General features: G+C 41.6%; 1 protein-coding gene across 1 annotated transcript in view; it reads left to right on the top strand.

Annotated features, from left to right (window-relative positions):
* The first annotated feature begins 894 nt into the window (after positions 1–894).
* oacyl (O-acyltransferase like) overlaps positions 895–14,356 on the top strand; it is a 72,548-nt gene continuing 59,086 nt past the window's right edge. Inside the window, exons 1-7 of the mRNA XM_068058148.1 lie at positions 895–1,039; positions 3,213–3,352; positions 3,432–3,510; positions 7,204–7,345; positions 7,439–7,686; positions 9,487–9,560; positions 12,023–12,047. Coding sequence (XP_067914249.1) covers positions 895–1,039; positions 3,213–3,352; positions 3,432–3,510; positions 7,204–7,345; positions 7,439–7,686; positions 9,487–9,560; positions 12,023–12,047 — 853 coding nt within the window. The remainder of the gene's footprint in view (positions 1,040–3,212; positions 3,353–3,431; positions 3,511–7,203; positions 7,346–7,438; positions 7,687–9,486; positions 9,561–12,022; positions 12,048–14,356) is intronic.

Consider the following 14,356-nt stretch of genomic DNA (forward strand, 5'->3'; position numbering starts at 1 on the left):
TATTCCTATGTATTTAATAAAAGCAAAATACTGCAGATGCTGGAAATCTGAAATAAAAACAAGAAATGCTGGAAATACTCTGGCAACAGCTGTGGAGAGAGAAGCAGAGTTAACGTTTCAGGTCAGTGACCCTTCATCAGAACTATGTATTTAATGTCTGGCTCAGTGCAACAGCAGACAATGCATTTGCTACTGCACCATCAGGATGACAGGAGAGATCTAATTTCTAATTCTTATTCCTCAGACAATCAAGTTTTCTAGCATTATAACAATCACTGTACTTTCAAAAGTATTAATTGGTTGTGTAGAATTTTGAGAAGTTGTGGGAACTTGATAAAATGCTATATGAAGTGCTTTTCCTTAACTTAATTACATTAAAATAATTTTCTTTTATGTTTTCCAGTGGTCATTTCCTTGCAATGATCTATTTCCAAACTGAAGTTTAACAGGGCACCGACCCTTTGTCCCCTGGATGCTGACTGGTTATTGGGGACTGTCGTCACTGGAAATCAGTTTGTCGTAAGCACTGAACTAACCTGGACAAATTTGCTTTCACAAGCAATGACCATGGCAGTGATGAGACAAATCAGTAGTGTAACTGAAAAGGGATTGTGTTTATTATACTTTCAAAGAGGAAATTGTTCCCACAGACATACGTATCTGTTAATTGAACAGCTGTTCAGCAGAGTAGCTACAATGATTTGCATTTGTTCCATACTCTCTCTTGAATATAACCAATTTCAGGCCTTTAATTTCCATGGTGTAATTATAGATCTTTTGATGAGCCATTTTGATGGTAGCATAAAGACCTGAGGTCAAATGACATCATAAATGTTCAAGTGTATAAGTATATATCCAAAGGACAGCAATAGGATGATTTAACATACTAGGAAAATGCTGGTGATTTGGATGTTGCTTGTGTTGTCCCTGCCCCAATTTAGAACTTTTGAGAGAAATTTCTCTTCAAAATGTCTGGAAGACAACAATGAATTTCTTGAAGACCTTCAGTCTGAAAATCCCCAAAAGTACTCCTTATTAAGTAAGTACTCTAAATATGTTTTATAACCTGTGAAGTAATATGTAATTATTAATAGAAAAGCTAAGATTACATATGTACAAGGGCATAAATTAGAAATTCCCTCTCAAACCATTATATGGAATATAATTACAATCTCATGGGAGTGAAGGAGGTAAAAAGAAGCAAAGTTTATTGAATATTGAGTGGAGTAAAAAAGACGGGAACTCAAAGGAATAGAAAATAGAAAGAAGGAAGGGAGAGAATAGAATGAAAGAGTAGAGCCAATAGACATAAGCCTAGTCTTTCAGAAATTGAAAGTCCTATCAATATTGCCTATGAACTCCTGGACTGTTGTCCACAATGGCCGAATGGTGAAGCACAGCCAGAATTTTTTTCAATATTTGTTCAAGGGATGTGGGTGTTTCTTATTGTCCATCCCTAATATATGTAGTATTGTGCCTTTCTGACTGCAGTCCCTCCAGTAGTCATCCCTCAGAAGGTGGGGAATTTAAGGGCATATCCTCCCTGACCAGTACAGTGCACATGAGGTATGCTGTCTTTCAAGCTCTCAGTGGTCTACCTCAGAGAAATATCTACCGTAGCATTTCTTTGCTACAGGGGTCAGAATGTGACGGGGGTCTTTGTGACAGCAGTTGGGAATTGCAGGACAGTGGGTTTTACAGGTCGAGATGTATAGCTGAATCTCTTACTTTCCTTTCCTCCTAGCACCTATTCATTTCCTTCCTTTAATAAGTTTGTGCAAGGGAGTCACATTACACAGGAATTTAGGAAACACACAACCAGAAAAGTCGAAGCAGTCCCTCAGGCTGGTCCTGAAAACTATTATCTCCCAATCACCCATTCACTCAGAATTCCTTGCCAATTCTCCCTGAAGTTTTTTGCACCATCAACTTCCCCGAACAATCTTTTTCACGTCTTTTACCATACTCTGCATTAAGTAGTTAAATCTGAACTGCCCATTGCACCTTAGCTCTTCTCAGCTTGAGCCCCTGTCCCTTGATTTTAAAGTTTCTGACAATCATAAGTATATTAGCCCTGAATTTCCTGAGGGTTGTCTTGATCTCCCACCGTAACTTTGGCTGGAAACAAGCAGGTTTTGGTGAAATTACAGTGTGAGGTCAATGCTGATGAAAATGTGTGTGCATTATTAGGGTTCAGTTTATCTGTTTCCTTACGAAGTTTGTGTATTTCACCAATATTTATCCCAAGTTTTCTGCTCTCCAGAGTAAATAGTTCCAGTCTCTCTTCAACATTTCCTCATAGCTCAGAAGTCTTAAGGTGAGATGGTAATGTAATGATGATGTCATTGAGCTAGTAATCCAGAGGCCCAGGCTGATGTTCTGGGGACAGGGGTTCAAATCCCACCATGGCAGCTGATGGCATTTAAATTGAATTAACTCATAAAAAATTCAATTCATTAATAAAAACCCGGAATTGGAAGCTAGTCTCAGTAATGGTGCCATGAAATTATCATTGATTGTTGTAAAAACCCATCTGGTTCCTGAATGCCCTTTAGTGAAGGAAATCTGCTGTCCTTACCTGGTCTGGCCTACATATGACTCCAGACCCACAGCAAGATGGTTCTCTGAAATGACCTATCAAGCCACTCAATTGTCAGGGGCAGTTAGAGATGTGCAATAAATGCTGGCCTTGCCAGTGACACCCCCATCCCATGAAAGAATAAAAAAAAGTTAGATATCAGTTTGGTTGTCCTTTTCTGCAGTCACCAAGGCCTGGATATCTTTACTGTTGTACAGTGACCAAAATTATACACAATATTCCAGGTGTAGCTTTACCAATGTTTTGCACAGAAACCTTATCTGATTTTTTATGCCTCCCTACTTAGCTGCAGTCGTTATGTTTTAAGTGCTTTTTCTGCTCTTATTGTAAAGCTTGAACAGAGAATGGTATGAGTTGTTAAAATGGTACATAGATCCGCGAGGAAGTGCTATCTCAGATGAGTTATTATCCTACCCCTGAGGCCACACACAGTGGTGTTTAATGAAGCTCCAGTCAGCAAATCTGTCCTTCTTTAATAAGATGTGGTTTCCTATCATCTAGACTCATGTTACATGTCTTTAGGCTGATTGCAACATTCTGAATTTGTTCATGTGAAAGAAATGATGTCCTTATCAATACATAATAAAGGTATTTTTTCTCTTGGGAAATTCAGTGTATGATTCCATTGGAAAAGAAGGCAGCAATATTCTACATGGAAATATTGATCAATTGGGGTCCTACAGCGAATGTACCTCAGCTCAAACTCCTTCTGGAAAATTTAGTGGACAATATTGTAAACTGACAGTTCAACAGGTATATCAAAGCCCTTTAATGAAATATGTTTGCTGCTTGTTGAACTGACCTTGCAATAACATTTCTTTGTTTTGAATAGGGCAAGATTGATTATAATGTTGCTATTTGTGTGCCCAGTTCTTGTAAGAATGAAGATATAATGATACTTGAACGGCTTGGTAAGAATGAATGTATCTTATAATATAGTACACACATGTAGCATCAGTGTCACCTGTTCTCACTAGAGGTTTTTTTTGTCAAGTCTTAGCTTGGCTCTTAGTTAACATACATCTGAGGAACACACCTTCATGGGGAGAAGGAGCCAGACTAGATCCATCCTATAAATGTATAGTTTTTTTTATTCGTTCGTGGGATGTGGATGTCGCTGGCTAGGCCAACATTTATTACCCATCCCTAATTGCCCTTGAGAAGGTGGTGGCGAGCTGCCTTCTTGAACTGCTGCCATCCATGTGGGGTAGGTACACCCACAGTGCTGTTAGGAAGGGAGATTCAGGATTTTGACCCAGCAACATTGAAGGAATGGCAATATAGTTCCAAGTCATGATGGTGTGTGGTTTTGAGGGGAACTTGTAGGTGGTGGTGTTCCCATGCATCTGCTGTCCTTGTCCTTCTAGGTGGTAGAGGTCACGGCTTTGGAAGGTGCTGTCTAAGGAGCCTTGTTGCATTGCTGCAGTACATCTTGTAGATGGTACACACTGCTGCCACTGTGCGTCAGTGGTGAAGGGAGCGAATGTTGAAGGTGGTGGATGGGGTGCCAATCAAGCAGGCTGCTTTGTCCTGGATGGTGTCAAGCTTCCTGAGTGTTGTTAGAGCTGCATCCATCCAGGCAAATGGAGAGTATTCCATCGCACTCCTAACTTGTGCCTTGTAGATGGTGGACAGGCTTTGGGGAGTCAGGAGGTGAGTTAGTCACCACAGAATTCCCAGCTTCTGACCTGCTTTTGTAGCCACAGTATTTACGTGGCTGGTCCAGTTCAGTTTCTGGTCAATAGTAACCCGAAGAATGTTGATAGTTAGGGATTCAGCGATGGTAATGCCATTGAACATCAAGAGGGGATGGTTAGATTCCCTCTTATTGGGGATGGTCATTGCCTGGCACTTGTGTGGCGTGAATGTTACTTGCCACCTATCAGTCCAAGCCTGGATGTTGTTGTCCAAGTCTTGCTGCATGTGGGCATGGGCTGCTTCATTATCTGAGGAATCCTGAATGGTGCTGAACATTGTGCAATCATCAGTGAACATTCCTACTTCAGACCTTATGTTGGAGGGAAGGTCATTGATGAAACAGCTGAAGATTGCTGGGCATAGGACACTACACTGAGGAACTCCTGCAGTGATGTCCTGGAGATGATTGACCTCCAACAACCACGACCCTTTTCCTTTGTGCTAGGTATGACTGCAACCAGTGGGGACATTTCCCCCTGATTCCCATTGACTCCAGTTTTGTTAGGACTCCTTGATGCCATACTTGGTCAAATACTGCGTTGATGTCAGGGGCAGTCACTCTCACTTCACCTCTGGAGTTCAGCTCTTCCATGTTTAAACAAAGGCTGTAATGAGGTCAGGAGCTGAGTGGCCCTGACTGAACCCAAATGGAGCATCAGTGAGCAGATTATAACTGAGCATGTGCTGCTTGATAGCACTGGCCATGACCCCTTGCATCACTTTGCTGATGATCGAGAGTTGACTGATGGGCAGTAATTGGCCGGGTTGGATTTGTCTTGCTTTTAGTGTGCAGGACATACTTGAGTAATTTTCCACATTGCCGGATAGTGTTGTAGCTGTATTGAAACAGCTTGGCTAGGGGCGCGGCTAGTTCTGGAGCACAAGTCTTCAGTACCATTGCTGGAATGTTTTCAGGGCCCATAGCCTTTGCAGTATCCAGTGCCTTCAACCGTTTCTTGATATCGCATGGAGTGAATCGGATTGGCTGAAGACTGGTATCTGTTATGCTGGGGACCTCAGAAGGAGGCCAAGATGGACATTGAAGTCCCCCACCCAAGAGTACATTTTGTGCTCTTCCTATCCTCAGTGCTTCTTCAAATTGATGTTCAACATGGAGGAATACTGATTTATCAGCTGAGGGGAGCAGTAGGTGGTAATCAGCATGAGGTTTCCTTGCCCATGTTTGACCTAGTGCCATGAGAATTCATGGGATCCACAGTCAATTTTGAGGACTCCCAGGGCAACTCCCTCCTAACTATATACCACTGTTCCACCATCTCTGCTGGGTCTGTTCTGTCAGTGGGACTGGGCATACCCAGGGATGGTGATGATGGTGTCAGTAAACAATGATTCTGTGAGTATGACTATGTCAGGATGTTGCCTGACTAGTCTGTGGGACAGCTCTCCCAATTTTGGCACAAGCCCCCAGATGTAAGTGAGGAGGACTTTGCAGGGTCGACAGGGCTCGGTTTGCCATTGTTGTTTCCGGTACCTAGATCAATGCTGGGTGGTCCGTCCGGTTTCATTCCTTTTCTTGCACATTGTAGTGGTTTAATACAACTGAGTGGCTTGCTAGGCCAGTTCAGAGGGCATGTAAGAATCAACCACATTGCCGTGGGACTGGAGTTACATGTAGGCCAGACCAGGTAGGGATGGCAGTGCTAAAGGACATTCGTGAACCAGATGGGTTTTTACAACAATCGATAATGGCTTCATGGCCACTTTTGAGTAGCTTTTAATTCTAGATTTTTAAATTATTAATTGAATTCAAATTTCACCAACTGCTGTGTTGGGATTTGAACCTATGTCCCCAGAGCATTAGGCCCAGCCTCTGGATTACTAGTCTAGTGACTATTTTAGAGTCATAGAGAGATACAGCACTGAAACAGGCCCTTCGGCCCGCCGAGTCTGTGTCGACCATCAACCACCCATTCATACTAATCCTACATTAATCCCATTTTTTCCTCTCCCATCCCCACCTTCCCTCAATTCTTCTACCACCTACCTACAATAGGGGCAATTTTCACAATGGCCAATTTACCTATCAACCCACAGATCTTGTCCAGATCTTTACCAGAGCTCACAAGGTAAGGTCGGGGGATGGAGTTTATACCAGCAGACAGAAGCTGTTTGAACTAACAGTTAACTTGAAGTTTGGGTTAAAAATACACCCACTATTAGAATCAAATTAGTGGTAGTCTGCTAAAGGCTGCACAAACTCGCCATTATGAGGGCACAGCCTTTGCCACCAGCGATATGGTGAGCAGAGAAAGAGGAGGAAGGGAGGAGATAACCCATATATTGGATTACTGATTCTGTAACATAGGGTTGAAGTCAAAGAGATCCCACCTATCTCCCCCTCATCCAAAGAGGATAGTCACTGGTTGATCATTAGACAACTGACAAATGGGGTCTGAAGCCATTACTAGGTAGACAGAATGTACCAGGAGCACCTCATAAGGACATAATGAGTAATATAACACACCATGAAATGTGAAAGATTTACACTTTCTGGCAGAGATTATGGGATAGCAATCATGAAAGAGAAACTGTCCCCTGTCATCTCCAACAACCCCACCCCACCCCATCCCAGGAGTGCTGAATTAAGTATAGCACAGACCTAGGATCAAGCCTGGGACCTCATTGCTCTTTATAGCTCAATTTTATATTAGCCAGTGCAGCTACCAACTGAGACATTTACAGAAGCTATGTTCTAAACTTGCAGATTTATGCAGCAATCTGGCATGCTGCCAGCATTACTACTGTCTACTCTCCTGCTTTTAAGTGTAAATGTGGACAGTACAAGTTGTGATTAGTTTATGATTCTTGTTAAATCTCATTGTGTCAAATATAAATTTCTATTGCTAAATATTTTACCTTTAGTTTTTTTACTTTCTACTTTTCAGGTATTTTCAAGTACCAGAACAGGTCTTTCATATCTCCTTCGCCAATACTATCATTCCTTGTGACCAACAATACGTACAGAGTGAAAAGTGTCCATTGCCAAAATAACACTCCTTACATTGATGCCTTTGCTGGCATTTGTATGTACGTGTTACACAAATACTGTATCTTATAACTTAACATTGCACATTTGTGGTTACATGGACAATGTTTCTTACTATCTTTTTTCTAAATCAGGTTTGTTGTTGTTCTTTCCATTACCATGATGATAGCTGGGTCCATATACGTAACAATAAAGGAGTGGAAGAGCAGATCATCTGATACTGTGTTGAAAGATGGTTTAAATTCTGCTCACAAGCACTATGGTGGGGCAGTTTCATTTAATAAAGTAAATGGCCAGCAATTGCAAATGAGTATCACAAAATCCAAGCATGAATCACCAGAGCACAATGCAATGGAGAGAACAGAAAACAACAAAAGAGTAGGTAAGATGTATTTAATTTTACTAATAACTTATTGGAAAAGAAATGTTATATCAGAAGATAAAGCAAATATCTTTCATGATAGTGGAACATTTTTGGTTGGCATCCTTCCATCTATGAAAGGTAATGGGCACGCAGCAAACAATCCATTTAGGTGGGGTGTCTTCTCTTGGTGCACCTTTGCCAATAGCTGTGAAGGCCAATCCTTGAGAGGCAGGTTCTGCCACAAGTTCCACACGTGATACTGTGAGTTGTTGTTTTTAATGTTGACGCCTGTTGCCAAGCTGCTGTAGCGACTGGTCATCATGGTAGTGCACACCAGTCCACAGGATGTGTTGCCATTTCCCTCTTTCACCAGCTAGTGACTCCCGGGTGCAATAGTCGACATTTAGGGCCTTCATGTCATGCTTGCAAGCATCCTGGAAGCCGAGCTTTGGGTGCCCCACTGGTCGTCTGGCTCCAGCTAACTCACCATACAGTAGGTCCTCTGGTTTGCGACTGTTTTCCATCCTGCGGACGAGTCCAATTCACTGAAGCCACCTCTGTTTGATTAGTGCTGACACACTTGGGAGCTCTGCCTTTGAGGGGATAAAGTGGAACAAAGAATTTTTTAAAATGTGTTGAGGTGACTGGACAGATTATTACACCAAAGATTTCCTTTGTTATATGCGAAATGAATTGGGGCAGTCTTAACCTAGTTCTTAGTGAGCTTAAATTTACCACTTTGGTGGCAAAAACAGAAAAGCAGCTTATTATCTGAACGGCAATAGATTGGGAATGGGGGAGGTGCAGCGAGACCTGGGTGTCCTTGTGCACCAGTCGCTGAAAGTAAACATGCAGGTGCAGCAGGCAGTTAAGAAGGCAAATGGTTTGTTGGCCTTCATAACAAGAGGATTTGAGTACAGGAGCAAGGATGTCTTGCTGCAATTATACAAGGCCTTGGTGAGACAACATCTGGAATATTGTGTGCAGTTTTGGTCTTCTTATCTGAGGAAGGATGTTCTTGCTATGGAGGGAGTGCAGCAAAGTTTCATCAGACTGATTCCTGGGATGGCAGGACAGACGTATGAAGAGAGATTGGGTTGATTAGGCTTGTATTCGCTAGAGTTTAGAAGAATGAGAGGGGATCTCATAGAAACCTACAAAATTCTAACAGGACTGGACAGACTAGATGCAGGAAGGATGTTCCCGATGGTGGGGGTGTCCAGGTCCAGGGGTCACAATCTAAGGATAAGGGGTAAGCCATTTAGGACTGAGATGAGGAGGGATTTCTTCACCCAGAGAGTGGTGAACCTGTGGGATTCTCTACCACAGAAAACAGTTGAGGCCAAATCATTAAATATATTCAAGAAAGAGTTAGATATAGTTCTTGGGGCTAAAGGAATCAAGGGATACGGGGAGAAAGCAAGAACAGGGTATTACTCCTGCTCCTATTTTCTATGTTTCTATGTAAAGCTACCCTTAATATGTCACTAGACAGTACTAAGTCGGCAATGCAACCTAGAAGGGTCACATGGATAGCTGCTGTGAAAAAAAAAATTCACTGTGCTGCTGTAAGGGGTGCTTTGCTGAATTCAGTGCTCGCATACATTATTAGGGCAGGGCAAAGGAAGCTTCACTTTGCATCTAACTGTATTATGCCTGGCCTGGGTGTATCTGCATTAGAATATTTCATTTCCCATCAATTCTCTCACCTTTATAAGCACTAAGTTCTCAAGTCTTCTTTCTTGGAAAAAAAATGTTACACATGTTTGAAGAGAGATCAGATTAAAAACCATATGATACTTTTATTTTGCTGCTCAGATTTTAAAGTGGCATTGCAAATCACCTGCTCATTATACAAACTACATTCTCATTCCAATGGATATGAAAATCGGGTAGTTTCTCTAATGGGCAGCTGATCTGCAATGTCAGTTTTACATCAGATCAGCATGTTTAAAATTTACCCCAATGTTATAATGCTGTAAAGTCCAAAAGACTTTAGTTGCTGCAATAATACGTTTTGGTAAAATGCAGCTTTAGATATTTAATTGTGCTTTGCCTATTTTGCTACATCATTAATGTGCCTTCCTATGTATGTGGCCAGCATTGCAAGCAAACCTGTAGGAGGTATCATCTTCTTAGCAACTGATGACTGAGTCTTCAAAACATTGTTAGTAAAAAGAGTATATTCCTTTATGTGATGTTATTCAGTTAATCAGACCTTAAAGGCTCCTTCACCGAATCATTCTACTGCCCAGAGGAAGCCATTTGACCCATTATACCTGAGTCCGTTCTCCAAAAGAACTACGCTTGGTCTCATTTTGACAACATTTTCCCCTTTGTCTCACTTCCCTGTACTTTTCTCATATCTTTTTAAACCATTATTTTTCAAATATTTGTCCAATTCCTTTAAGCTATTGGGATAGGATTATCTACATAAAAGGGGCAAGCACTTTGCTGCTCTGTTGGGCGCGTGATCTATTGTGGCCGAAAAAAGAATAAAACGTTAAAACATTCAGAAGTGCTCTGCTTCTGTGTTCCCAATGGCTATTGATTTCTCTGAGGTCAATTGCCATAAGAAAAACTTACTCTGTGCTATACTTAAGTTTCTGCATAGCAGGCATATTTCATGTTGGCTTTTTGAATAGTGAAAGTGGTTGGATTTTTGAAGGGAATGTCCGCCCCCCAAGTCCTAACTCTCTTAATGACACCATGACTAAAGGGGTGTGGGTGGAAGAACTGCTCTCCCATTCACATTTTTATTTCAGGCTGAGGCCAGAAAGAGATAGAAACCCGGTAGAAGCAGGTGCTGCCAAAATCATGCCCGCCCCTACCCCCAAAACCATCTCACGCACTCAGTTTGTATAATTTTCACACTCAAAATATTGAGGAATTTCTAATATTCTAACTGTGGCAGTTTGTATAGATTTACCACCATCTTTCTACTTTGATCATCTATGTTTCACTTATAAAGCCTAGGATTTACAGCTTTATCAACTTGTCCTCCCACTTTTTACGATTTACGTTCATGTGAACCTAATCTTTCTGCTGTTCTACTCCTTTCAGTGTTTTACAGTTTAATATATATTTCCTCTCATTCTTTCTTCTTAAATACATAATCTCACATTCCTCTACATTAAATTTCATGAAATCCAACTGCTCAAGCTACTAATCTGTCCATCTCATCTTGAACTGTCCTCCCACAGTGGTCTTCATAGGGAGCTATGCTCCCTATCATCTTTACATTTGATATTGTGTCCCCTATACTGGACTGTACATCATTTATATGTATTAAGAAGGGAAATGGTCCTAACACTAACCCTGGGAGACACCACTGTTTATACTCCACTGTTGTTTGTCCTGCATTCAATTCCCTTTAATAACACCTTTGTTATATCAATAAATCTCCAATGCAGCGCCAAATACAGCGTATCACAGGAGTGATTTTGTCAATATGTTCTTTTATCTCCCCAAAGAACTCCATTAAAATTGTCAGACATGATGTTTTCACAAAAATCTGCTAACCATTTTTAATTAACCTATGTCTTTCTAAATGAATGTCAAGTTTATCCCTTATTATGGTTTTTAGAAGCTTGCCTACTGCCAATGTTGTACTGAGTGGTCTGCAGTTTCTTGTTTTAATTATTTCTCCTTTTCAATCCTAGTTGTTACCTTGGAATGCTGTCCCAATTTTATATTCAGGAATGTTTTAGAGATTTAGAGAAAACCTATAGTTTGACCTTTCTGTCAGTCATGGTTCAGTTGGTAGCACTCTTTCCCCTCAGTCAGAAGGGTATAGGTTCAAACCCCACTCCCAACTTGAGCACAAAAATCTAGGCTGACACTATTGTGGCATGAATGTTACTTGCCATTTATTAGCCCAAGCTTGAATGTTGTACATGCATGTGGGCATGGCTATTTCAGTATCTGAGGAGTTGTGAATGGTACTGAATACTGTACAATCATCAGTGAACAGTCCCACTTCTGGATTTGTCCTGTTTTTTGTGGATTCTTTTCTTTTCTTTTGGGCCTCCTTATCTCGAGAGACAATGGATACGCGCCTAGGAGTAGGCCATTCAGCCCCTCGAGCCTGCTCTGCCATTCAATTACATCATGGTTTCTGATTGTGGCCTTAACTCCATTTTTCTGCCTGCCCCCATAAGCCTTGACTCTCTTGTAGATCAAAAATCTGTCTGTCAGACTTCTCCTTCCATTAGTTGTTTAATTGACCACCACCATTCATGACTATATGTGGCAGGACTACAGAGCTTTGATCTGATCTGTTGGTTGTGGGATCATTTAGCTCTGTCTCTAGCAGGCTTCTTCTGTTTAGCATGCATGCTGTCCTGTGCTGTAGCTTCAGGTTGGTACCTCATTTTCAGGTATGCCTGGTGCTGCTCCTGCCATGCTACCCTACACTCCTCATTGGACCAGGGTTGGTGCCTTGGCTTGATGGTAATGGTAGAGTGAAGGATATGCCAGGCCATGAGGTTACAGATTGTGGTGAAGTACAATTCTGCTGCTGCTGATGGCCCACACTGCCTCCTGGATGCCCAGGCTTGAGCTGGCTGATCTGTTCTGAATCTATCCCATTTAGCACAGTGGTAGTGCCACACAGCGGGATTGAGGGTGCCCCTCAGTGTGTAAATGGGACTTCGTCTCCACAAGGACTGTTCAGTGATTACTCTTACCAATACTGTCATGGACAAATGTTTCTGTGACAGGTCGATTTGTGAGGATGAGGGAAAGTAGATATTTCTCTTATGTTGGTTCTGTCACCACCTGCTGCAGATCCAGTCTAGCAAATATGCCCTTCAGGACTCTGCCAATAATGGTGCTACCAAGCCACTTTTGGTAATGGACATTGAAATTCCTCAACCCAGAGTACATTCTATGCCCTTGCGCTCCTCAGTGCTTCTTCCAAATGGTGTTCAACATGGAGGAGCACTGATTCATCAGCTGAGGGAGGGTGGTAGGGAGTAATCAGCAGGAGGTTTCCCTTGTCTATGTTTGAAGTAAATGTTGAGGACTCCAGTGCCACTCCCTCCAAACTGTATACCACCTCTGGTCTGTCCGTTTTGCTGAAGGTGTTTGAAGAGTCTGGGACATTGATTGTAATGTATGATTCTGTGAGTATGACTATGTCAGGCTGATGCTTAACTGGTCTGTGGGACAGCTTTCCCAATTTTGGCGCAAGTCATGTTCGTGAGGAGGACTTTGCAGAGTCGACTAGACAGGTTGTGCCTTTATTATATTCGATGCCAAGTTGTCCATTCTGCTTTATTCTTGTTTGACTTTTCTGTGTTGGTGTGATACAACTGAGTGGCTTGCTAGGCCATTTCAGAGGACAGTTAAGAGTCAACCACATTTGTTTGAGTTTGGAGTCACATAGAGGCCAGACCAGCAGAGCATGGCATATTTCCTTCCCAAAAGGACATTGTTGAACTAGATGTGTTTTTAATCACAATCCAGTTTCATAGCCATCATTACTGAGACTAGCTTTATATGGTGGGGATTTGAACTCTAGTCTCCAGAGCGTAAGTCTAGGCCTCTGGATTACTAGTCCAGTAACCTTATCGCCATGCTACCATTCCTGAATGAAAACATTTCCCTTTGGTCCACCTTTTCTCTACTTAATTCATTGCTTACATGTTTATGAAATCCTTTGCCATTTCCCTGGCAGTCTTTATTTACGGACCCTGCATAGCCTTTCTGAGGTTTTTAGTTCCCCCCTGTATTTTCTGTGTACTCTTTGTTTGTATTACTCAATTAGCCATGGAATTGTCATGAGCCTCTTCCTAAAGTCTCAATCTATTTTTAATTTCTGTACTGATCCACCCCTGCAAAAGTGGCAGTATGACTGTACCCTTAGTCATAAATGGCTGCTAGAATTTCCTGAACAAGTTCTTCTCCCATTTCAACAAAGTTTCTACAATCTCCTACTCAAGTTATGCAGGAGATGGGGAAAACCCCGTGGAAATTTGCAGCCATGATGTGTTGCTCAATGAATTGCTTCTATTGCCTTTTACCATCCTGGATGGCAATTAGCACCTGCATAACCTACAATCTAATGTTGCTACCAAATAGGCAATATAGGAATAAATTGGTTTCCAAGGCCAACTGAAGTCATCTGTGATATGTTGGGTGGTAAAAAGACCTGACATAACTTTATATGTTTTTTTTTAAATACAGTAGGCTTTGCAGAAGCATGATTTAATTTCCTTTCCCATTTTGTTTGTTTATGAAATTAATTTATGCATGGCAAGGGGTCTAATTGTTGTAGCATCACAGTTGGTCAACTGTTGAATACTTGACCATTCGCCATGCGAGTCAGGATAAAAGTCCCAGCATCGACTGACATTTGAGCTGCATGATTATCAGTAAGGTGAGTTTTCTTAGCTTCCTTCTGAATCTCGGTGAGGTAACTCATGGATTTGGAGAACTCCACCATGAGTGCATTGAAAATGACAGGCAGCTATCTCTGCTGTTTCCAATTCTTAACCCCCTTCCTAGTAGTTAACTACATGAAAATGCTGCTGAATTTAACTTTTCCAATAGACAATAAAATTGACAACCACCATTGCAGAAAGAGAATAATAATGAGAAATCACATATTAAAAAGATTTTTGAGCATTTCCACACTGAATACCTTTTGCATTTTTGCATCAGATGCAGAGCTATATCATCTGCT

This window comes from Heterodontus francisci, chromosome 1 (assembly GCF_036365525.1).
Source record: "Heterodontus francisci isolate sHetFra1 chromosome 1, sHetFra1.hap1, whole genome shotgun sequence".
Taxonomy (NCBI): Eukaryota; Metazoa; Chordata; class Chondrichthyes; order Heterodontiformes; family Heterodontidae; genus Heterodontus; species Heterodontus francisci.